The following is a 27,417-nucleotide window of genomic DNA, read 5'->3' as shown; positions in this document are numbered from 1 at the left end:
TTAAGTTTGCACTGACCATGCCATCTCTGGAACACTCACCACAGACATGATCATATAATCTTAAACGGGAGGATCTTGCATTTTGCTTCCATTATTATTTTGCTATGGAGGAAAACTTTATGATGAGTACGACTTATGTCCTTTACTACGACTTATCACCTCAATGTTGGAAGAAACTAATGAAATCTGTTTTCACCTCTGAATTTGACTTAATATATTTTATTTTATTGATATGTTAGTTGGTATTTAGTTATGCAGCATTGGGAACCGGCGATATAAACAGAAATGAATACGTTTTTATTGGTATTCGGAAACATTTTGTTATGAATAGTCTATCTGTACTTTTTGTTGCATTTTTGTGGAGAGAACAACATGCCATTCTTTAATCAGCAAGATCTGTCTGAAGCGTTGGATACAGGTTCTGCTCATATAATTGTATTACGTGACAAGAAATACGATTTGCAGTTAATTACTATTTCAGTTAGGTTCTTTATACTCTGACATCAGTGATGCATCATACCTGTTCTTCTCTGTTTCAATTACCTAGCGATTGGGGAAACGCGTCTTCTTGATTGCATGTCTGCAACTGGTCAACAATCCTTAGAATAAGTTTTCATGGAATGACTGCAAGAGACTCATAGGCGCTGAGCGATTCGCGTAAGCGGAAACAAATTTAAATTATAGGTTTTGAGTTTTAGTTAAGTTCTAAATAGAGATGGCGTGGGCCAATGAAAACTTGACCCACCACTCATCGTGACTCACTCTGACCCACCATGACTAACTGTGACCCATCGAAACGCATCGTCATCAACTTTGATTCATAATCCTTGCTTTTCCCTCCACTGACTACAGAGTTTACACTTGTAATTAAACAAAACTAAAATTACCACTAATTGGAGTTTGAATTTCTTTGGTCAAACGCTCAAGCGCCGCTCTGTTACAATGCTGGTGGATCTGATCTTTACGATATAAAATAGTAAAGTGTTTTTCATGGGCCACATCACCCCGATGAATAATTTCAATTTAATTATGATATGTAATTATTATTTCCTTGTTGAATTACAGATACTTTTCAGTGGAAAATAGAGTGAAATATGAAAGACTCAAATCAAGTTAAGGCTGATCCAAAGAAAGAAAAAAGCAATGTAAAATTCGACTTGTGTCTCGAAAGCCCAGTACTAAGTCCAATTGCTATTATTACACTTAGGCCCTACAAATATCAATATCTAAAAGTGCTTGAAGATCTTTTTTCACTACGATATACTCATCTCAGGTAAGTAAATAGAACCAAACGAAAAAGGGAGAAAACTGGAGACCTTGAAACTAAATCGTAGACAAATTCACCAGTGTTCAGCAGATGTTTACAATGCACTGAGCAGAGTGATCGGTGGGTCCTAGTGGGTCGGTGAGTCAGAGTGAGTCACGGTGGGTGGTAAGTCGCAGTGGGTGACGTCCTGGTGATTCATAAATCTTGACACACTTGACCCATGATCTACTTCATCTATGGTTCAAAGTAAGGCAAATTAGAACTCCAAAAAAGCTAAAATTACAAATACATACCGTTATTACATTTACTGAAATAAAATTGAAGTTTAGTTCGAGGTCCCATCCTTGTGCCTTATGGCTATAAACGATAATAAAATATTTAGCGAAATGAATTATTAAACTTCGAAGAAATCAGGAAATGTTCTCTAAAAGACTTGATGCACAAGATCCCGGATGGGAGAGCGTCGAAAGCATCACAATGGTTTACATCCCACTTTAAACTGTAAGTCTCGTCCTCACTAGGGACATAAATACAAGTCAATCAAGTCAACTACTGGATGAAGGTCTCTCCAACTCATCTCCATAACCTTAGATTTTTTTAACGTTATCTCGTAGTGATTGATTTCGTCATATTAAATTGTAAGATGATGTTTCCTAAATTGCTTTGCTGTCTCTCAATATCCAGTCAGAAATTGATTTGTACACTTACCATCATTTCATTTTATAATTTTTCCAACCCATTGCCACTTTAAAACCTTTATTTTCACTATAATATCCGTTACTCCTGTCATCTTTCTGATCTATGTGATTCTTTTCGTACCTCTGCAGGTAATTTCTAGCATAAATATTTTTATGCTTCGTTGCACAGTCTGCAAATCATTTTCTTACTGTCCACGTTTTTGATCCATGTCAAAACAAGAGGCTATCGAAACATTAAAAAAAAAAAGAGTTAAGCTAAGCCAATGAAATAACGAAACATATTAGACAAGTTGTTCGTTGGGCATCGCCTATCCCTCACACTGAAAGACAGATTTCAACATTCAATTGTTGTGAAGCAGCAAGCGTAGAGACATATCAACCGCAATCAATGCACCCTCCAAGTATGAACCACGTAATGTAATTCGATTTCTCCACGGAAGGGCATGAGTAAGATTTACGGCGGGAACTTTAAAGTGATGGCTGTATGCATGATTGCTGCAGAAAGTTTAAAGAACAACTTACCGGCGTACACGACGGGAATAGCCAACGGCGGAAATCGTTGGCAGCAGACAACGTGAATCAAGTGAGTCGAGATAGGCGTAGGTTAGGATTTCTAATGTCTCTGATCTTGGATTTTCCGAGATATCAGCAACCGACTAGAGAAACCGAATAATATTACGTAGTTCACACTTGGCTAGCGCTTAGATTATACTCGGTATGTTCTCACGGTCGATACTTCACAATGATTGAACTACAGGACCTGTCTTTTGGTGTGCGCGGATTGGGAATATCTGAGAAGAATTTCTCTTAACCCTCTTACATCATCTCACATGGTTCTCCTCTGAGTTATAATTGAGATTGAAAAAATTCCTCGTATGTTTGATAATAAATATATTCTAATATTACATTTTTTGTTTGTTATTATCAAATTCACATAAGAAAGCAGACTCACTTTCGCCAGTGAGAACTATAATGTTAATTAACAAGTTGTGAAAGACTAGACATCTGCGTACTTTTCGTCAATTGTAAAACACGATCAAATTCTGTAAGTTGAACTTTACCCATACAAATTTGAAGCACAAAGAGATACTATATAGCCCTCCCTTATAGGTCTGCCTTGAAGCCATCCCATATTATAAATGATCCAGTTAAAAAGAAAAAAACATGGTGCCACGTTTCATTTGTGGTAGAGAAACAAAATTTTCAGTGCTGGCAAAATCAGCAAGACGATTGGGTGCAAGTTGACTAAAGACATATGGAAGTGTAGCCTTGATGAGTGTAGATCAATTAAAGCCGTCTGGCAAGACATACCAATTCATCCAATTTAACAACTAGTATTGTCCACGATACGATACGAGAAATTCAGATATTATCGTCTAGTCTCGTAAATTTTGTAAAAGTCTCGTCTCGATTATCAAAAGTATTTTCTCGTCTCATTTTATAAATTTGTGAAATTTATGCTCTCATATTTCTTAATTTGGTTCCGTGCATGTAGCGCCCGTAGACTTAGCGCCCAGTGTTTCTGGCTCACAGAAGGAATTTTATATTGATTTTACCTTACAATCAGGGATGTCCAGTTCATTTTACCACTCTTTCCACAGGTCGTTAATTCCTGTTATTTTCTTACATCCATGTTCCGTGTACTTAGCGTCCACTAAGTAAAACTGTTATGAAGAGGGAGAGAGAGAGAGCGAGAGAGAGACAGAGAGACCAGCCAATAGCACTGATTATGACGTTTCAATGAATCATAACCTCCAGGGGAAAGGGTGAAACGCAGAAACGTAGTTATATATATATATATATATATATATATATATATATATATATATATATATATATATATATATATTGTATGCATGTATGTAACTGTATTCCGTGGTATGCAATGCTCTACAATATTTAAATGTACTATAAACTAAGGTTACATATTTAGCTTTTAATGTGAAAACTATGTAAAACAGACGTAATCTAGAATACCGCAATGAGGATAAGGCATACAAAAAACGGTGAACATATTCTCACGACTGAGAACCGGAACAAAATGTAAACTGGCGAAACACCGGGATAAGAGTCTTCATGGAGGTCACGGTGGTTCAGTGGTAGAAACACTCACATCTGGTTAATGGGATCCCTGGTTTTATCCCATCTTGCGTCAAATGGGCTTTGTGGTAGTCAGACGCTGCGTGCATGGATAAACTCGGAGTTCTCTCGTTTTCTCTCACTTTCTTCATTACACCATTTCATTCATTCTCACAATCACTGTCTTCTCTATCTTACTCAAGGTTTCATTTCATTTCAAGAGCTTTCAAACCGGGACTGTCCCGGTAAAAACCTGACATATGGTAACTCTGACTATATAACAACATCGGTTTCGATACCGAAAAAGAAAAAGTCAAATTATCATATGGTATTACACAGTTTCAGGAAAAAAAAAAAACATCTAACAAGCTAGCCGCATTAAGTCTGATACATATTTCACAACTTTATGCGTAATATAAATGTATATAGTTAAGCAATTGATATAATACACTACAAGCACTGAAAAACAACGTAACGTTCTATAATAAAAAGAACGTTACTTTACGAACCAATAAGTTAATCGCTCTACGAACCTTATTGTACACATTATACCCTAAAGTTACAGCCTTATGCAGTAATCAATTCCAATCAGATATTGAACGAGTATGGTGTTTCCTTGAGAATAATCCATCAATAAGTTGAACAAGCGCCTTTGAAGGTTAATCGTCTTCCATTTTATCCTCTTCTTCGGTAATTCATCTCGCTACTCTTGTTCGAGAGTACAGAGAGTACTCTTGCTACAGTTGAAACCATGGCCTCATCCTTTTGCAATGTCCATCCACAAGGAAGGATGGACAGGTTCAACCTTTTGGAATTTCAAATTCGAAGCTTCTGTCAATTTACTCGTTCGTGTCTCTTTCTGTAATGTTGCTATATGAAAGGGTATGTTGCGAGGAAACAAAAGAGGCTAGCAAAGAAATCGAATCGTAAGATCACCATAAGATGAAAGTCGCATACTCCAGAGACTACCTGATACGTAATGTTGATCAAAATAAGTTAGGAATTCTTCAGTTTCTTCTGGTACGATTTGCTGTAAGTAATCCATCTCTTCTGACCCTTGTCAGAGAGCAGGAAAACAAATCCGTCCACCATTCCATAGAAATCGGACTTTCTCATTCTCCCTGTAAATTTCGCCAATCCCAACTGCTGCAGTATGTACTTCGTGTTCGTGTGACTTGTCTGGAACGCTTTGGCTTACGACTTTCCTTACTAGCCACGTCTGGTTGTGAATTTAATTTACATATTCCAATATTTGTTTGTTTTATCCCTCCCTGCTGGTCTAGTGGCAAGCACGCAAGTCTTTGGCGTATGAGGTTCAAGGTTCGATTCCTGGTGGGAGAGCATTGAGTGACCAAAGTGGTTCGGGTTCCACTATAATCAGTAAATTCAAGTCTTCCTTAGCCTACCCGGCAAAACCATGGAACGTAAAACTAAATACAAACCTTTTCTTTTTTCGCAAAAGGAACGTTTTATTATGAAGTAAAACACTATTCAGAAATATAATATTAAAATTTGCAAGAAGGAAATTTATTTCTGCGTAACAAAATTTAAAAATTAATTATTCACAGGTAATTGTTTTATTGGATTGTAACGAGTTACAGTATAATTTCCCAAAGACTCTTCTCATACAATTCTGCTGTTCTCACATGTAACACTTCCCAAGTGTAACACTCCGATTTTGATAAAATTTAGCAGGTAGATATTACACATGAAATAAACGAATGCATGTTTTTTCTTTTCAGCGGAAAAATAGTTTTAGGAGGCAAAAGCCCCCACCCAAAATTTTGAAATTTGAGTCCCGAAAGGCAAGAAGTGAACCGAAGTGAATAATATTGTGCACAGATCCTATAAACGTAAATCGAAGGAATAGATGTTTCGTATTTTCCTGGGAAAAACGGTTGGACATAATTGCAACGATAGTTTGTGTAGGAACAGTACGCAAAAAATAAAGAAAGAAAGAAAGAAAAGAAAAGAAAAGAAATGATTCCGTGTTTTTGATTTTGTGCAGAAAAACAAAAGTGTGACAAAGGGCCCCCCTCCTAAAAATACGAAATTCAACTCCACGAGCCCAGAAAGAAATATACTGTAATAAATGAAAATGTCCACAAATATTGTAGACGTAAAATGAGAGAATACGTGTCGTATTTTCCTGTGAAAACTACCTGCGCTTCTGCGGTAATAATTACTTTTTTTTTCGGAGGGACTTAAGTCACACTACAGTTTTTCCGCAGAAACTAAAAACACATATTCGTATATTTTTTTGCGTATTGTCTCTAAACACAGTTTCGTTACAATTCTCCATGTCCTTTTAGGTACTTTTCACTATACTAATGAACACTTTGATAAATCGTGATTAAATGTTTGAAGGGGTCTGTACCCCACCCAACCATCTTTTCCAGAAAAATGCGACACAATATTCTGTAATTTTACGTCTACAATATATGCACACAATTTCTTTCATTCCGGTCTACTTCTTCATGCCTTTCGGTCGTCAATTTCAAAATTTTCGGTGGAGTCTTTTGCCCCTAAAAACATTTTTTCTGCAGGAAATAAGAAAGAAGTGTTCATTTATTTTTTCTATATTGTCCCTACCCAAAATTTCCTTACAATTCTCCATGTCCTTTAGGCATGTTTAACGTACTATTATTAACGCTTTTGATATTTCGAGATCAAAGGTTTGAAGGGGTCTGTGCCCCACCCAACCATTTTTCCCGGGAAAGTACGAAACATATATTCCATCATTTAACGTTTATAATATCTATGAACAATTTCATTCACTTCGACTAACTTCTTCTTCTTGTCTTTCCGGCTTCAAATTTCTCCAAATTTTGGGTGGGGGCTTTTACCCTTTAAAACAGTTTTCCCCAGAAAAGAAAAAAAAGTATTCATTTATTTCATGTGTAATATCTACCTGCCAACTTTTATCAAAATCGGAGTGTTACACTTGGAAAATATTAAATGTCAGTACATTCATGTAGCTTGCATTTGCGGCAAAAAGTTCTTGATTTGTGCTCCCTCTTTGCTGGAGAGACTTTCTTAGACTGTTCCTCTTCAGTATGCTGGGAAGCTTCAATTCTCCGTGATTTCTTCTCAACGTTGGCGAACTGCTAACCAGACGAAATGAAAAATTTACGGAATTTCAAACTTTTTAATGTTTGTTTCTCGTTTGAAATTACGCTTTGATGACACAATACCATAAGTGTTGAGTCCACTTACATCAGTTATGTAAAATACTGTCATAGGCCATTTTGTTCATTGTTTTGTGGTGTAACAGCGAGCCATATGATTGTTAGTGTGAACGTATGATTTAGTTGTGTTGTAATATATGATAACTTTGAGTTTTTTCCTCCGCTCTAGAAGTGACAACTTCAGGATAGTTGTGCATTGTGTTTTGCAATGGGTGATCTTACTGGGTATATATTGTCAAAAGAGACAGCGCACCCAAAAAATGAGAAATTGTTCGTCTACAGTCATATTATATGTAAGAATAAAATTATATTGCAGAGTGTGTGAAGAATCTGCAACTTCACAAATTAGGAACAGTTCATCATCAGGTATTCTAATAGCGCCGATGTTGTCATTAAAACATAAGGCAGCCCATGTAGGATCGCTTTTCTCCGGAGTTTTGCTTTTTGCATTAGCACGTGCTTTTGCATTAGCTATAGGTGCTACGCTTCAAACTTCTAACCAATCCTCTGGATAAGAAAACTACTCAACGTCTCATTTCAATATCGGTACCTGAACAAGAAACTTCAGTTGCATTTGTATATAAGTCTTCTAATATCTTATCGTCTGTCGGGAATCAATTTCTTCATTGTTTATTGATTTACCAAAAATATTCCTCCTCTACCATCAATAGTGACGTGTATTGTTAGTGATCTGTTTGTCTACCACGTGCAATGATCAAAACACACTAACAATAAACAAAACTTTACATACAATTAGTGGCAAAGCCAGGATTTCTATTCGGGGGGGAGGGGAGGTCAGTGTCCTACTCCGGAAAGCTTTTCTGTTAATGTGGAGACTGAAAGTGCAAATTTAAATTTTATTCTAGCAACTTTTTAAAAGTTTGGTTCTTGGGAGTTCATATCCCGGGAAACTCCCCCTGGATACGCAACTGCATACAATGGAAAAATTAATATACTACAGTTTGATAGACAAAAGCAACTATTATGCTTCTGACAATGGACTTATATAAGTGAATAAATAAAGAAAAGCTGCTACTAAAATAAGCAAAATTGCAAATAATTAAATCAATCAAACTAAATAATAATACATACAGTTGCAATATGTTATATCTGACTTCATTGGGACAGTTAGAAGATTATCAGAACGTTCACTCCGCTACGAGCCACAATCTCAATTTATTCTGAATCTATCCTCATATTTCTTCATTAAGGCTCGAGTTTAATGGACCTACTTGGTACCCAATGCTATAAATTTTAAAAACTATCACTTAACTCACGGAAATGAAAAAAAAAATACTTATATAACATAATACAAGAACACAACCAGGGAAATGTCATAGAATCTCAATACTTACTAAGCCTTAGTGATTATTAAAGAAAGTATGCGTACGAGTGCAATGGATCCACCTGGTAGTCCCAGGCAGTGGCGGCGGTTGGACGTTAAAAGTGGGGAGACAAGACATGATCTGAATACAGTATTTGTATGTCAATGTTACTTTTCCTGGTTGCTTGTAACACTTTGTTAGACTAAAGGCTGTATAACTATTAGGAGACTGTTATATAGACTAAAGGCTGTATAACTGTATAACTATCTTTTTCAGTTAAAATACCGTATATCTTGTTTCATATTTTGTTACGTAAATTGACAAGAGCAACACAAGATACTAACTCTTTGTACTCTTATACAACGAAGGTGTAAGAAGAGATCTGATTCCTTGCTCATGAAATTAAAAAATCATAAAATCATGTATCTTAAAATTCTTTCTGGAAAATTGTGTGATCAGATTAGGGACCTATTTAATAACAAATTTGCAAAACAAATAAATAGAAAGGATAATATTAATCAAATAATCATAGTAATGGATAATAAGGCTTGTTCTGCAAAAGTTATATATAAACTGGAAATTAATGAACAACTTATATTTTTAATTCCACGCATGTTATTATATGTGTTATTACTCTTAGAAAGACAGTGAATACTACAAGCATATGCTACGACATTCAAAGAAATACTTTTGCAGCTTCCCGAAACATGTTCGTTGCCATTAGATACAGTTTTCATTTTCTTGGAATACATCAAAACTCAACAATACTTAGTCACTCCACAAGTTATACAAAATAATCATAAAACCTAGAATTATGTTGAATTTACTAAATTTAATTGCATAACAAAACTGTATATGTACACCCCTAAACTCGTATATTACACTGCAAAATTATATATTCCTTACTGAGCTCCTTCGTGGCTAAGCGGCTAACGTACGCACCTTTGACGTGGGAGACCTGGGTTCAATTCCCGGAGGGAGCTCACGTGGTTCGGACTCTACGTTAATCATTAAGTTCACGTCTCATATAGCTTCGCTGCTGAACAGGATGTTAAACTGAAAAAAATCAAATCAAAATATTCCTTACTATAAGAAAGAAGAAAAGAACTCTCAATTTTTCAAGAAAATAACTGTTTTAGGAACTGTCCATTTTTGTGCAATTAAAGAAGAACTTGTGAAGGACTTCTTTTCTTGCGAAATGATATCTCAATTAGATCCAGAGCGGCTTACTAACATATCGAGCCCTTGTAAGATGAAATGAAAGTACGCTCGAATTGCCTCGCTCCAACAGCTTAATTTTTGGGACATTTTTAGTGGCATTTTTAAAACGCAATTTCTGTAGCTTTCTTAACTTCACGGAAAGATAACCAATACGTACTCATGGAACGGCAAATATTTTATGGCACCATTTGTATTCTATGAACCAATAATACATACAAAACTTTATATTTCCAAATGAAACTATATACATTAATGGGTCATTTCAAAAAGTGGAGGGGCAACTGCCCCCCTTTGCCCCCCTAATCGCCGCCCGTGGTCCTAGGGTTAAAAGTGTATCCTTGTATGGATATTTAGATAGAGGAAATACTAGTTCTTGCCGAATTTCTTTAACTACTTACGATATGTTCCATTATTTTTAAACTAGGGTTTAAAATGTGATTGATTGCGTTTAGGGCGGCTTATAACACTTGACACATGTTCATTAGAACGTTTTATTTTCATTTGATATAAGGAATTACCCAGCAAATTTTGGCATTTGAATTTTTTGACACCCTGTATTTACGATAGGAAATGAAGTTATGCAATGTGCATAAATAACTGCTGTTTTCCATGCAGTAGTATTTGCATTAAGGTGCATGTAATTATTATTATTTAAAACTATATACATTTTAAAATAACGCTGGCACATAAATTCACATCCATATATGAAAATCTCATAGGTGATATGGTAATGCTCTTAAGTTGTAATTAAATTGTACGCAATTACAGATGTACTGTACATGAAAAGTCAGTGTGTTAGAGCTGACGGTGATGAACAGAAGAGGAAGAAAAGAACACATTTCTTTCAACTTGCCTAAGGGGTTTTAAAAGTGACGTGACAATTGTGCAGCAAGAATAGCAGGATCTTTCAAGTGAAAAATTTTTGTTCTTTAGTCGTCAAAAGAGAGGGGATGGGATAGATGATTTGAGTACGAAACTACATTTATACATATAAACTAGTCTTCTCTTTGGTCAACCCTAGCACACTGATAAGCATCAAATATTTTCTGGGCGCTAAGTATACGATATTATATGTGGGCGCTAAATCTACGGGCGCTAAGTGCACTCCACGCTTAATTTCGTCTAGAAGTTATTAGAATCCTCCCGAGTCACGAGAGTTCCATGAAAAGTATAATATAACATTTAAACCATATTTATTATGAAAGTATATTCTGCACTAACTTGCACATCTTTATACGCTGTCACTATGTTTGTACAATCTCTTTATTAATTTATAGTTTTTTTTTATACCATGAATCATGTAATACTAAAACAATGTTTAAGACCTAAAACTTGGACGAATTGAAGTAAAAACTTTCTCTGTAAATTAATGTCCCCCACGACACTCATGAAATGTCTAGTCTCGAATTTAAATAGACACTGCTCTAATCGTTTTCGAGACGAGACGAAAATATTTCTCGTCTCATAGATAACAGTATAATAACTGGCTCATGGTTGGGTGGTTGGAATGGGGATTAATGAGGCGAGGACCGCTTAACGTGGGATTCGAACAATATGAGCCCCAATGGAAATTGAACCCGGGTCTTCGTGACAAAGGGTCTTTTGTTTTTAGTTTAATGTTAGTGGTTGGGGTGGTAATTCTACTAGAACGAATGTAAAATAATTATGAAGTTAATTTTCCTGTTTCCTTGAAAATGAAGCAGAAGTGAACCTATGTGTTTCTTGCCAAAAGAAATGCACGTATTTTTTTTAAAAAGAAAAACAAAATTTTACTTTCTTCCGCATTTCGGAGGAGCAAAAAATATTAAAGTTGCTTTCACCATGTACACAGTATAATAAATTATCTTGAAAATTGTAATTAAATGTTAATGTATTTGTTTTGTCTACAAATGGTTCAGTAAAAGTTGAAGGAGAAAAATTAGTGTGTAAAATGAAATATTTTTTACGCCACTTCTAAATATCATTAATTGCCTAACAAATTCTTAAGTGAAAAGTAATGTAACGGAGATAACACTCTTCCTGATAAAAAGCAGGTTTAATACATGAACTAATTACATTGCGAAAGAAACACGCCATATGTCAATAAGTGATCAATATTCAGGGAATGTAGAGTGAGCATTTGATAACGTAATTTGATTTAACAACAATATTAATGACTTTCGACCTCAACCTATTTTTATTTTTTTGTTTTATTTGTTTCCAAATAGAATTATTTATAAAGTCTTACTAATTAGATGTTATCTTGATAGGTTTTACTAGTACGATTATACAAAAGATGTATATACAATGCTGTTTGGTATATATCCGACCAATTTTCAAAGTGTGCTTTAACCTGTGCAAGCCGTATCGCACGTTGTTCTGTCAAACCACCAGCAAGCATTATGGATTATCATCCGACATCGCAATTTCCTTCTAAACAAATCACGTTAGAGCCTAGCCATAGGAACCATATTTGACTCCTCCCTGTAAGTTCTTTACGAGGCCAGTGAGAGCGATGTTGTAGCGTTTCAACAGTACAATGCAGAAATTAACTGGGCTAGTGTCAGGGTTTTTGACAGGAGTGTCATGATAGGAAATAACACAGATTCCTGTTTACTGTTTTATGACATAATAAAAACGATAAATATGGGTGGACGCTTTTCCCATATGAATCCACATCTAGTTTTGTAGGTTCCGTACAAACGACGGATGTCTTTCTAGTAGGTATGAGCCATGTTGGATTGCTGGTGGTAGACAGTAAGCAACATTTACCTCCACCTTAAGTATAACCAGTGGAGTACATAGAAGTTCATCAAAGGGGATTTAAGCTTCCAAGTTCATGTAATTTCAGGTGTTTGTATTCATATTTTAATACCCTTCATCACCATATCCCTGGACAATCACCTTTCCTTGTTAAAAACTTTCTCTTCATTGGCGATAAAGCTCGAGATGTTCTTTGCCAGAGGTGTGACGGTACGAAATTGCCCAAGTGATACATTAAGTATCAGATAAAAGTACAGAGAAATGAATATAGTTAGTTTCAAAAGAAAATAATATTATTCAAATATGTTCGTGTATAATTGTCTATTTTTTTTTTTTTTTTTTTTTTTTTTTTTTTTTTTTTTGCTATATGAAGTGCAAGCATATGACAAGGAATCAAATTATTAGTACTATATATTCATTATAAGTTTAAGTATCTGGAAGATGTAGTCAGTGACAAAAATAAAGGTAAGAAAACTAGTGCCGATGTTGACAAAATGAGGAAAAACACCTGTGATACTGGGAAAAGAGCAGCGGATAAAAGCATGGAATGTACTTGTATCCGAGTGATAAAGGTATAAAATGGTTTGATCAGGAATGTACGAGTAAAAAATGTGATTACAATGGTTTAAAATAGGTTAGATTATAATGGCCTCAAAATGGTATGCATCTTTTATGCCCATAACACAAGAAATTTGGTTTTCAAGTCTTGTCTTATTTTGTACATTTATGTACTTGACGTTAAGAAGTAGTCTTGGTAGAATTTTGTGCTAGGTATTTGGTAATAGGAAACTTAAATGCTCGTATATAACGGTACAATAATTAGCATTACTTTTTTTTTTTTAAAAAAAAAGAGATAATTTACATATCCACCCAGGCTCCTTAATCAATATTCATATTCAAATGAACATAAAAGTCGGTCACAGCATAGAAATACTAGTAATTGATTTTAACAAGGAAAGTTTTCGGAGCATATAATATACGAAAAGTAAATATATTGGTTAAATTTCTGACCTTTTACAATTACAAGTATTGTAAAATAAATAGTAGTACATGATTAATAAAATATTACACAAAAGCGTTCTATTAAAAATTAATTCATGTAGGAAGTAAATTATCTTGCTTTTTAAGATGGAAATTATTATTTTATTTTTTACTAAAAGTACCCTAAATATCACGTGAATAGTTAAAGAACATTGCATAAATAGTTTAAACCATTAAATCATGTAATGAATGACATATGACGAGCGTTTAACTTCAGATCTCATTGTTTCTTATCTAATCTATTTACAAGAACAAATTAAAAATTCAGAATATACTATTTATTCAGATGATGTTAAATTATATAGGATATATTAAATTGAAAGATCTACACTTAAACCACATTTTTAATGGACGTTTGTTTATTGTGAACAGATTAGATATAGGGTATCATTGAACGTTGGTAAATGTTCTTTCATTGTATTTACAATAACTTTACCAGTTTATTATTTTATACTATGAATCATCATGCAACATAAAATAATGTTTGAAATCTAAGATCTCCGCGATGACCACGACACGTGAAATTTCTCGTCCTATGTCGAATTAAATATATATATTTAATATATTTAAATATATATATTTCTTGTAAAGTTTCCGAGGCGAGGATCGAGATGACACGAGAAGATACGAAAACAACAAAATCATACCTCTTCCTAGTTTCGCAAGCAAGACAAAACAGTATATGAAAAATAAAATTCCGGAAATAGAAAAAAACATGTACAGAAGGCTGTTTCAGCCTTATGGTAGTGAAGTACAGACCCGTGCCCTAGGGCGTAAAACCCCGTTTCCACTAGCGATCATGTTCGATGTGAGAGCCCCGTTGGTGAACGATTGCATGACATCGTAGTTTCCACTGAAGGAGACCTCTATTGAGCACTGCCTGATCCAATTTCGCCCAATCCTCCTTGCACACTTTCCAAAGGCCACCAAGTGTGGTCGGACGACGCTTATTGATGTTCCGTTCGAGGAAGAAAGCACAGAAGTCCATAGGGGATGCATCTGGTGACTTGACGGAGATGTTTCGAAATGGGATAGCCTTTACACCTGTCTCCTGTTCCATACGTGTCATGTAGGCTACCGTTCGTTTGGCAATATGGCTGCTGGCCTTGTCCTGGTGGATGAACACTCTGTCAGTGTCATTGCCATACAAAGTCTTTTAACTGCTGAGAATTAAACAGATTTTGATTCTGCATGTTCCTCTCCATTATCTCATTAGATTTTTCGATTCGTTAGAATTGAAAAACTATTTATTTCAGTTATCGGATACCTGTGGCTACAGGATAGCATGTAATATGTTCAATAAATGGTCAATGTTTCACACCAGGTCATTATGTTTTATCAGTAAATAGTGTCCGGGAGAATAATTTCACAAATAGCTACTAGTTTGGGGTACATTTTTATTCTATCTCTGACCCTACTTCTGAACAGACTCCTGAAACTTGGCAGCATTCTATCAGCAGATTTGTGGGCCCTGGCCTCATCTTTACGGGGACAAATAGCCTCTACACTTTTATGTTTGTACGCATATTAACCTATTTTACTAATATTCGGGATTGTGGGAAGAAGATCATGTCCAAGACATTTTTCCGGAGTTTTTCAGCTTTACCTCTTTTTCTATAAATGTTTCTTTCTTCTTGTACTTGCTTTTATCTTTGTTTAAGTCTTAGGTACAAATCTAGGACACTAGTCTTGAAATAGTCGACTTGATGACTATGTCGATTTTGAGCAGTTCATGTGCTGATTTGGCCAACGTTTCCGACGTTTTTCTTCACTTTTATACTTGAGTACCAAGACATTTAGGTAAAGTTTCTGTCCACTTCTTTTGAAAGTGGTTAATTCTTAACAAAAGCGTCCTTTCTATATAAGACAAAACAACATAAAGTAAACGAAAATTAAGCAGGAAAAGGAATGAAGAAAGAAACATGTAAGGAACAGCCTATACTGTAGTATTCTATACGAAGTAGAAAGAAATTACAGAAGAATGACAAGAAATGCCCAAATTCATTTAAAATGTGAGCGTGAAGAAGAATGAAGAAAATTAGCAAGGTGGAACGTAAGGAAATTTTAACGGAAGTTGGAGGGAAAAGGCAGAACTGTAAGTACTTAATAGAGATACAGTACGACAGAAGATAACAGAGGGAAGAAGAGTAGACAAAATGGATGACGCAAGGGTACACAAAATGCAGGAAGCAATCCTTATGTCAATACTAAGCGATTGGTGGAGATTTATATTGTACGGGATAGATGAACTGGGGCCTATGACAATAACGATGATGCCCTATGAATTGAGCAGGTCTGATAATTAATAAAAATGAAATAGCTAATTAGCTTAAAATTAGCAATACAGTTAAATCCGAGTTAGAGTTATTAACCGGTTGACACCCTATAGCTTGAGTAATGAATAATATTACTAACCTGTGTAATGATGATCCACATACCAAGCACGAATCCATTGAGCAACGACAACATTCTCCCACCTGCAACAAATAAAAAAAAAGTATGATTACAACCTAGTTTTCTTATTCTATTTTTTTATATTGTCCTAAAAAAGTAGGTGTTAATGAATGGATTATTAGATCAATTGCACAACGGAAACTCCATTTGTTTTCTTTTATTTCTTCAATTGAAGTTTTGTTGTTGTAACCTGTTCCGCACGAATGGCTCAGAGATTTGAATCGTTTTGCATTGAATAAAATGTTACAAATGCAGCTGTGAAATAGAGATAATCTACTGTCACCGCTGTCATGAATATTCAAAGATTTATCTAAGCACTTTAATACTACCTATTTATATGAAAGACATGTTTCGACAAGTAAGCTTTTTTTTTTGTATTCTATTTATTTTGCACCTTTTTAATTGCTGTTAGTTATGTTACTTCAGATAAAGCAAATCCGCTTTTAATTTCTGAACAGCATCCACAATTGGCTACAACATAACTTGGTCATGCCTAAAATAAAAATAATGAAATGGTGTCTTGCGTTATTCATACTAATGTGTTATATGTGAGTTCTCATGACGTACTCTTAACGAAGTTCGTTAATGTTTAACAATTTCAGATATATAGATATTAATTCCAAGTTTTCTGTTGACTGTGTGTTCCAAGAAGCTTTTTGTAATACTTCTATTGTTTCATTATTTCCGATAACAATACTAATGTTCTTAATATTTAATTGATTTTCTTTAATTTTCCTTTTCTCTGCATGCAATGACATTTTCCACTAATTTTTCACCCACCTCCAGGATTGTGCATGATATGAGACAAGAAGGAGTATTTCCAATGAAAAAACAAGATTCAATTTCCGGGAAGAGATGTAACTTTTACCACACTTTATCGAGACGAGGCATCTTTAAGTTTTGTCTCGTAAGCAATCCTACTACCCATCTTCACTGACCTGATTTACTGCTACGTTTTCTTATGAGACAAAAATTGAGGTTGTCTCATCTCGAAAAGGTGTCACGAAACTGATGTCTCGTGTGTCATCATGAAAATCATATTTGGTTTCCATGGCCGCCCGTAGGATGAGGGAAGGGACGCTTACTCTATCCTGGATTTTCGAAACGGAGTTAGTTCTTAGAAATATATTTGACTAACGTCAATTACCTGCTTCACTGGATTAAAATAAGACAAAATACTAATAAGTTTTGTTAGTCAGTCACTGAAGCGCTCTCTGATAAACGATATTTTTTGTCTTTCCGGTCATTTTCGATCATTGTTATATATAGTCTCCTCCCCTAAGTTGCACCGTCAAAACGAAATGATAAAAACCATCATAGGCCCGAACCTTATATATGTTGAAAATTTGATCAAGTTCGGTAGGGTGATTCGAGAGTTATTAAGTCACAAACATAGCCACTTTCATTTTTATTTATATAGATTATCTAATATACCAAAATACGAGATTTGGTTACTCATACATTATAGTAGTATTTAATATGCGATATTTATATTATATATTATAGTGCTATAGTATATTTACTATAAAGTTTTGCAATGTGCACAAGTAATTGTTGCTTACGTGAAGTATTTTGTGCACACGTGCATCAATGTGTATCTATATGTGTATTTGGGACTGTACTTCTGTGTCGGTCTTTTGACATCCTCCCCCTCCTTCGTAAAACTTCTGTGGACATCCCTGTTCGTCTTGTCTAGTGGGCAACCCTACTTACTTTGAAGTTCATTTTCATGTTTATCTCTGATTATAATACACAATATTTCATCGATTCCAATTCGAATATGCACTTGTTGGTCATCTTACATTAGATTCTGAAAGCAAACACATTGCGGGACATGACCGTCAAGGAAAGATCTAAGTAACCAGAGTAAGTTTAACTGATCTAGCAGTGACATCATTGCACTCTTTCATTGTATCTTTCTACTAATACATTACTGTATACCTTCCTTACTCACAAATTTATAGGTGTGACATAAATCATTTCCTATAAGATCACACTGAGAAAAAAAAATTCGTTCTCCGGGCAGCGATATATTGTACAAATATATGGAATCCTCTTGCTTACTACAGAAATCAGTACGGAGCATATGTTATCCGTATGCTCCATAGACATTGCCCTTAGGTGTTATATCATGCCGTTGCAGGATGTCTGATATCTAACAGTCTTCCTTATATTACATATTATGTTAACTTCGTAGACACTAGAGTACACTATATATAGCCTCTTATATATATATATATATATATATATATATATATATATATATATATATATATATATATATATATATATATATATATATATATATATCCATTTGTATGTGAGATCCTGACCGCCTATAGTGTTTCATATGGAAAGTACGTACAGATGGAATACTTATACAGAAAGCATTATAAAACATGCGTTTTCAGTTATATGTTTGCTGTACGTTAAGTCCAAAACTATAGGATTTACGAATGTAACATACGATTTTACGTACGCCACATACATTTTTTTCTCTGTGCAGTAGTGTGTTCTACGGCAGAACGGTGGTTAGTTGGTGAGGCTTGTTAATTAAGCAAATATTATTTACTTTGGAACTATGTAAAATCAGACACCCACAAATTTTCAGTAATCTATATATATAAAAGAGAACGCACAAATCCTTTGTTACCTCATCACGCTAATACGGCTGAACCAATTTCTTTTATTTTTGGGGGGTTATTAGGATTTGGACCCTAGATGGTTTTTATCATATCACTTTAATTTTTAATTACCAGTGTCTTGAGATAATTGACCATTCGAGTGTCCATAACGTACAAATCCTTTGTTAGCTCATCATAGCTAAATCTAACCGTATTTATATGCAACCCACATGACCGTGTCACTCGGCGGGTTAACATAAATGACAGGCGATATAATGTTAACATTCTTCTATGGTTTTTATCATATCACTTGAAAGCGAAAAAGTAAAAATTATCTAAGTAACAAAGTTTATTGCGTTCCAGGGTGACCGCAGCGAAGCGGGGTGAACGCTGCTAGTATTTTATATAAAATAATTCTTATCTTTCCAACAAAATAAGCCTATGTTACAATTAGATAATCTACATGTGCTTGATAAATCCAGATTTATCCTTTGACTTGAAGGATAATTTGATGGGAACAGTTAACAATCAATTAGTAAAAACTACACATGGAAAACATATCTAAAATAATTTTATCGATACAATTTCAATTAAATATACACTAGAAAATATTTAATTAAAAAGCTGTGGACCATAATAAAAGTATTGGATTATAAGATAATCAAATTTAATTTCGGAGACCTTACGCACACACCTAGTTTCCTATAATGATATTCAAAATTTCTCAGCTCTTGTTCTCCTGTTGGATAAATAATGAAGCAGGTATTCCATTCTGTTAAAAAGAACACTTTTCTTCTCTCTCCCTTATATAACATTATAGCCAAAAATTTCATATAGTACAGAACCTCCAGTGCAAGCCCAATGGAGATCCGCCTAAGAGTGTAGGGATATCTAATGAACATTTCTTTAAAATCTAATGGACGTCTATTACGTAAGTATGTTCATTCACTACTTTTTTTGAAACCAAGCAGTTTTTTTTTTTTGACACATCATGAACGCTATATGGACATTTTATGCACCGGGTTCAAGAGTTCTCACATGCGATTGTTTCCTTAAGTTGATTGAATACCTTCAATGAGACGAAGAGAATTGTTACAGTCCTATCTTTTCATGTATATTCGGTTTTCCGCCATTTTCCAAAAAATGATTTTTCAATTTTAGTCTTCCCCGCTGGTCGAGGGACTAGTGCGTGTGTCTTTCCTGTACACAGTACTGGATTCCATCCCGGTAGAAAAGTATGAACACATTACGGTGGTTCAGATTTCATATTACACTGTATCATATAACCTCTTATGAGATGTGCTGAAGATTAGCTAACTACAGCGGATTAAAGTCCGTTCGCTCGTTAATAGTAGATTTCATCCGCCATAACCTAACTCCTGCATACAAAAGCCTCAAATTAAAACATAAGGTAGCCTCTTTCCTGCTGGCCTAGTGGCTAACGCGTGCATCCATCTCCTTCATTGATCATCTATCTCCTTCAGCTGGAAGAGGATACATAACCGTGAATACTGTTGAAACAAAGGTAAATTAATCTTCTAGTGGAAATAATCAATTTCTTTGTGCGTTAAATAATAATAATAATAATAATAATAATAATAATAATAATATAATTTTAGGAAACATGAACAATGCAAAATAGAAGACCAGTTTCGTAGATTTTATTATTATTTTAGATATTTCTTATATTGGCCCTATTCAAAAGCGTAACTATGAGGTAATTAGCTAAAAGAGAATTCATTAACTATCACAATGGAGTGAATCCTTCAGTACATGTTTCAGTCCTTGAATTTTATCATAATATACATATGTATATATTTATTACATTATATTATTAAAACATATAAATAAAAACTATTTGTTAGCACCTAAGAAGAATTCCTATCCAGTATCAATAAAAGTTCGTTTTTTTTTAAATCTAAAATTTACACTATATTTCTTTCCGGAACTAGTACTTAAAATAACTGTAATGTGATGTTATTAACATTTTTCATACAACATTCTGGCTGAAACATTGCAGATTTTTGCCTGCAGGGTTTGAAATCTCGTTTGTTAATAAATTGAAGCGAGTAGGTGAACACCACACACGTTTTATATATACGTATGTACTCCAGATTGTAGACTGACACACCTCATCTAGGTGGAACATGAAGAGCACATGCTAAATTATCCGTCGCTTGCGGCGCTACAACATCAAAATCTTTCAACCTTCCTCCAAGCTACCATTAGCAAATGTGGTTTAGGAAACAAAGTTTAAAAAGAAAAGGAAAAAAGTATTCCTTTACACAGAAATAATGATCTCATTTATACCATTGAATTGCATGTCTTGTCATTCCTTCTATTCAAGAGCTATCATTTGTTTTTCCTTTATCTTGAGTCAGAATCTGTTGATCCATCTGCAACATCACACTTGCTTAACGCATGCATTGTTAACGCACAAAATCTTGTCCGACACTAAGCTCATCAAAAGTTTAAGAGAAGGAACACAAAATAAGATTCATTACAATGAAAGACAACAAATGTAATTCAGACATTTCAAGCAAAAAGAAAAAGAAAGAAAGCTGTAAATAAATATATTTGTCCTATATTGTACTTGGTGTGTTTCAGTAGTAAAAAACGGAATAAATTTGCCGTAAATGACAACAAAAAATTAACGAATTCATACTTTAAAACATTGACATTATTATTATTATTATTATTATTATTATTATTATTATTATTATTATTATTATTATTATTATTATTATTATTATTATTATTATTATTATTATTATTATTATCGAGAACCGAACAAATAGTAATGTGAAGTTATTGATTGCATATTGATATGTCAATCCAACATATTCTGTTACAAACTTCGTGAACTATCGGAATTTTATTACTTCCAAAATGTGTATTTTGAAATATGATATAGTGATGGTGACTACTAGTGACTTTAATATATCTTTGTTTAACTGGAGCTTAACTTCTCATATTTATCCGAGTGTATGGAATGTGGTAACTTCAATTTCTAAAACTATAGAAAGACTATAATAGATTATAGACCAATTTCTTTACTTACTTTATATGCCAAGTCAAGATGTAGCGTCAAGAAAAGTTTGATTTCGATCCGATGAGTTCGATACATTTTCTGTTCGCAAAAATTTAACTTATAATTTGATAACCTATAACTCGGAAACCAAATGTCTGCACAACTTGATATTTTGACAATATTACGTATCAGGTCAACGTTTTCCACCATGCCACGCTTGCTACTATAGAATGAGAGCTTGGTGTATGTTTTCTGTTTGCAAAAATTTGACTCACAATTTGACGGTCCATAATGTGAAAATCAAGAGTCCACACAAAATGATATCGTACAATCCTATATAATATATCAATGTCTAGTAACATGCTAAGTTTGATCCCCGAACGATAAGTTCGATGAATAGTTTCCTGTTTTCGAAAATGTGACTTAAAATTTGAACTCTCATAACTCGGAAACTGAAACCCTGTACAACATAATATGTCACACGCTTATATCGTTGATCAAGGTATACCACCTTGCCAAGTTTGATCTCAGTCGGATGGGTATAGGTCTGGTTTCTAAAACTCTCAATCAAAATTTGAGCTGCCAGAACTCAAGAAAACTTGCATAACACAGTGTTTCATACTCATATATCAGGTCGAGGTTTACCGCCAAATCCAAGGTGAATTAGGTTTAATTAATAGGAAATATTACTGTCTATTGTTTCAGGGAAAATCAAATTAAGAGGCAAGGTATAAATTCTTTTCATTGTTGAATCTGTGTTATCGTGAGGCACTAATTGTTGCATCTGTTTTCATAGTGGTTTCGATGAAAATTATTGTTGTTTTCACAAACTACCTAGGTATACTACAAGCTCTTGATAGGGAGGATAAGAATAATAATTGTGTAGGTTATGAAGTGTGTTTTTCCTAAAAAGCAAATGCATTAAACTTGTTCCAAATAATGCAGTTTACCAATTTCGCTATACCAGTCAGTAATGCATAAGACAAACGAGTGAGTGTTTAGTGTAATGAAAGCTCTATGGTCAGATATGTAACATCAACAGAACTTGTGATTACCGAAATTTCTGCCGTGGTGGCTCAGTGGTAGAGCGTTCACCTCTGGTGCTTGGGGTCACGGGTTCGATCCCAGCCCCCGTCAAGTGAACTTTGTGGTGGACAAACACCGTGTGCGTGGGTTTTCTCGGGGTTCTCCCGTTTCCTCCCACTTTCTTCATTCTACCATTTCATTCATTTCTCATAATCACCGTCTCCTTTAGCCTAACCGGAGTAACCGTGGGACGTAAAACTCAAAGATTTCATTTAATTTTTTTACCGAAATTTCTGTTCAAATCAGGGGGTAAAAGAAGAGGAACGCAGGGTAAGCCGTCCCCCAACTTGAAAATATATGTACGGTGTCTCCCCAGTTCCTAAAAAATTACAATGGGCAAAGATAGGCAGGGGGAACGGCATGCGTCATTCCGCTACCTGCCGTTTCCCCACTTTTCCACATCCACTTTTACCCCTGGTTCAGATGAACTTGAAATGGTCTGTCAAATTTTCAACGGAACGATAAGAGTCTTCTTCAGCTGCTAGGAGATCCAAACAATATGAATCAATAAGGTAGACGTATATAATCACTAACGGTTTATGTTATTTTCTCTTAGTTTGGTATAACATACATTTAATTAGTAGTAACTATAGTGTTAGCAGTTATCGTAGTAGTAGTGATAATAGGTAAATGTTAAAAATAATGATTATGTTAAAATAAAAAAGAAAAAAAGACGAGAAAAGCATAAATCTTCAGTTTGAAATTTTTGTCCTCCCCGATTATACAAATGCCACTTAGTCTCCCGGCTTGCCTTAAGTTCTACCTGGGGAACCCTAATCCAGCAATACTAGTGTATATTTGGGCAGACGTTTCAATTAAGTAATTAGATTGAAGAACAAATTGTTTCTTCTTCAGTTTCACACTGGTTTTATTTAATGAACACCATCAATTGGGTTGTATTACTATAATATTTGGTAGAGTTCAGTACAACTTGACTTGGTATCCAAAATTTAACGGGTCACTCAACACATCATTTGGTCAGTGCGTTTTTATATATGAGGATTTCGTAGATCAGGCTTGTAATTCATCTTTTTAAAAATAACGATTAAGTTAATCAGTTAAATATTTTGTTAATGATTAATCCATTAAATTTTGAAGGAGTTAATTTTTAATTGATAATTGTTAAAACATATTCGTAACGATTAAAATGAATCGTTATTTTCTCTAGATAACAATATGAAATGGATATTCTGCAAGAAGTTTTTTCGTATATATATTTTTTAAAAATTGTGTTCCTTATAGAAGTAACAAATACCAAAAAATTAAAAACTAAGTTATTTTCAAGTCTATTAGATTTCCATCCTTTAATTTTATCCAGGTTGACAAAATAGTTGACACTGGGAAATTGTATGAAATGGAAATCAACATCGAAAAACCGAAAGTCATGAGAATATCCCGTGGAAATATGCCGTTACGGGTCAGAGTAGATCAAAGAGAACTTGAACAGATCGATCACTTCAAATATCTGGGAAGTATTTTGACGAGAAAGGCTTACTGCACTAAAGAAATCACGTTAAGAATTGCCATAGCCAAAGAAGCATTCAACAAGAAAACACTCTTAACTAGCAGGCTCAATATTGAACTTAGAAAGAAATTCGTATTTAGAGAGCTTCGAAATATGGTGTTCGGGGAAAATGGAGAAGATAAATGGACAAAAAGAGCAACAAATGAAGATGTTTTAAAATGGTTAAGTGAGGAGTGAACACACATCCTTCATAGGAAGGCCAATTGGATTGGACACATCTTGCAAAAAATTGTCTTCTTCGTAATACAATAGAAGAAAAGGTGGAAGGAAAGCGAGGAATAGGAAGAAGAAGACCGCAACTGATTGATGATTTGAGAAATAGAAGAAAATATTGGGAGTTAAAGAAGGAAGTTCAATATTGTGAAACGTGGAGGAAATAATAATAATAATAATAATAATAATAATAATAATAATAATAATAATAATAATAATAATAATAATAATAATAATAATAATAATAATAATAATAATAATAATAATATTGTAAAAGTAACATATACATAAAATTATGAACTATGTAATTTTCATATTTTTAATATTATGACAATTCATTTTATTTTTATATCAATTTTGCTTAAAAACAGTAGTTATTCATAACAGTCTATTAGATTTCCTTTCTTTAATTTTATCCGTTAAATTTCAGATTAATTATTACAACTCGAGACAATTCTTATTACATCATAGTGAAAATTATCAGTTTTAATTTTACGTGTAATTGTGAAGTTAATTTTAATTTTAACAGTTACTTTTCTTCGGAAATTAATGTTTAATTTTATAGTAATGCGTTAATGTTCTCATTATTTTTTTTCTAACTCTATCGTGGGTTGAGAAGCAATAATATTACTATTTGTGCTGTGATTTGCAACCTTGATATGTTCCAGTTTAATGTAAATCTAATATTGTCTCTACAGAGAGAAAAATCCGCTCTCCGAACAGCGGTATATTGTACAAATATATGGTATCCTCTTGCTTACTATAGAAATTAGTATGAAGCATACGAAGGGCCAGGGGGAAGAACGCTTTCAGTCCAAAAAAAAATCGATATCTCCAACACCAACTTTCTCCAACACTAATTTTCTAATTTGCTGTAAAAATAAGTTTTTCTTTACATATATACAATATTTGCCATGATATAAACTTAAAACTATTTTTCTAACAATGTAATTACAATGGTTATTTAATGAATAACTTGTTTTTTCCTCTCCTGAAAAATTTCATTAAATGGACTGAAAGCGTTCTTCCCCCTGACCCTTCATACGTTATCCCTATGCTACATAGGCACTGCTCTTAGATGTTACATCATGCCGTTGCAGGATGTCTGACATCTAACAGTTTTCCGTATATCACATGCATATACTTATGTTACCTTCGTCAGCTATATTTTATATACATCCATTTGTATGTGAGATCCTGACCGCCTACATTGTTTTATACAGAAAGTACGTATAGATGGACCACTTATACAGAAAGTATTATAAAACATGCGTTTTCAGTTATACGTCTGCTATACGTTAAGTCCAAAAACTACAGGAATTACGCATGTAACCTATCTTTTTAAGTACGCCACCTACAATTTTTTTCTCGGTGTATGCATTTACTTTTATGATCAGTATTGGCCTACGGAGCCTGTCTCTCTCTTTCACACATAATAGAAACTTCACTTTTGAAGTTGAGGTGGGGTGACACGATGGCTTAGTGATAGAGCGCTTACCTCTAGTGAGTGGAGTCGCTAGTTCGATCTCCGACCAAGTAAGTTTGTGGTGGATTTTCTTGGGGGTTCTTCCGTTTCCTTCTGCTTTCTTGTTGCACCAATTCTTCAGTCATCGTTCATTTTACCTTAATCATCGCCTAAAGGGCATAATCGTGGGAAGTTAAACCGAAAGATTTTATTTCGTTTTTTCACTTCTCAACTGAAATATTATTCTTGCTTCTGTAGCTGAAAATACGTGAATTAAAAAAAAAATCTATTAAAAGAAAATTTCCAGGGGGTTAACGTACGTTGGCGGAAGCAACTCACACACATACAAAAAGAAATAGATAAAACTAGTGATAAATTATTTCCTCTTCCTCATATAGAGTCTATTACCACTTACAAAACAAGAAAGTAAAAGAAAAAGAAACACTGTCCTTGATTAAAACTGATCTTATCTCTAGTGATCTTTAAAAAATATATATAATTTTGTAGTCGTGAGTAAAGATAGTGATCTGATACAAGAATGTATTAATTTTCATTTATAAATCAATAATTAAATTACAAATACATGTAATAATCTTTCTTGAGCAAACTATACGGAACTAACGTACAAGTATGAAGCAAATTAAAGGGTAAAGATATTATTAAATAGTATAGGTAGATACGGTAAATACGAGATAACAAATTGCCCCACGTACTTTTTTTTTTTTAAATCAATCCTACTTACTACGTTAGTTTCGAAAAAGGGTGAACTTACTATATTTAAACAAAAACACGTTTCGTTTATTTTTATTTATTTATTTTTTTAGATTGTCAAGGAAAACAAGATCTATGCAGAAGCCAATTGATACAGTTTCGGTTTTCTTATTTATTTTTTTTTCTCTCTTCGGTTGCATGAAACATGGGAAACAAAAAACAGGTGATAAATTTGTTCCTTTTTTCTTTTATTTCTATTTTACAATGATTTAGATTTCGTGACGCACAACACTGAACTTTAAAATAAAAAAATAAATAAAAAAGAATTTGAAAAGAGTGGTTCGTTACCTTGGAATTATTACGGTAGCTTTTGTAGGAACAAGTAATACCCACTCATGATATATATATATATATATATATATATATATATATATATATATATATATATATATATATATATATATATATATATATATATCCGTGTGTGTGTGTGTGTCAGTGAGTTGTTTAGTAGGAACAAAATTGCATGTATTTAAAATACTAAAATTCAATTAAGCACATGCAATTTTTAAAAATACATACTCTCTGAATTTGTATTAAAGGTCATAACATCTATCAGCAAAAAAAGAAATGTAAATAACATGCTCATTTTAAGCAGAAGAATTTTTCTTTCTTCCTAAAATTATCAATTAACTACAATATTGACATATAGAAAAAAGCCTTAATATATGTACTAGGGTGTAATTT

At 33.8% G+C, this 27,417-nt stretch overlaps 1 protein-coding gene across 1 annotated transcript in view; it reads right to left on the bottom strand.

The window, feature by feature from the left end:
- LOC145694853 (uncharacterized) overlaps positions 1-27,417 on the bottom strand; it is a 301,347-nt gene that overhangs the window by 115,446 nt on the left and 158,484 nt on the right. Inside the window, exon 2 of the mRNA XM_081771548.1 lies at positions 15,977-16,038. Coding sequence (XP_081627674.1) covers positions 15,977-16,030 — 54 coding nt within the window. The 5' untranslated portion in view covers positions 16,031-16,038. The remainder of the gene's footprint in view (positions 1-15,976; positions 16,039-27,417) is intronic.

The sequence above is a fragment of the Thermobia domestica genome, chromosome 9, assembly GCF_964235325.1.
Source record: "Thermobia domestica chromosome 9, izTheDome1.hap1.1, whole genome shotgun sequence".
Taxonomy (NCBI): domain Eukaryota; kingdom Metazoa; phylum Arthropoda; class Insecta; order Zygentoma; family Lepismatidae; genus Thermobia; species Thermobia domestica.
Note: the sequence above shows the minus strand (reverse complement) of the source record. Positions and strands in the feature narration are given on the sequence as shown.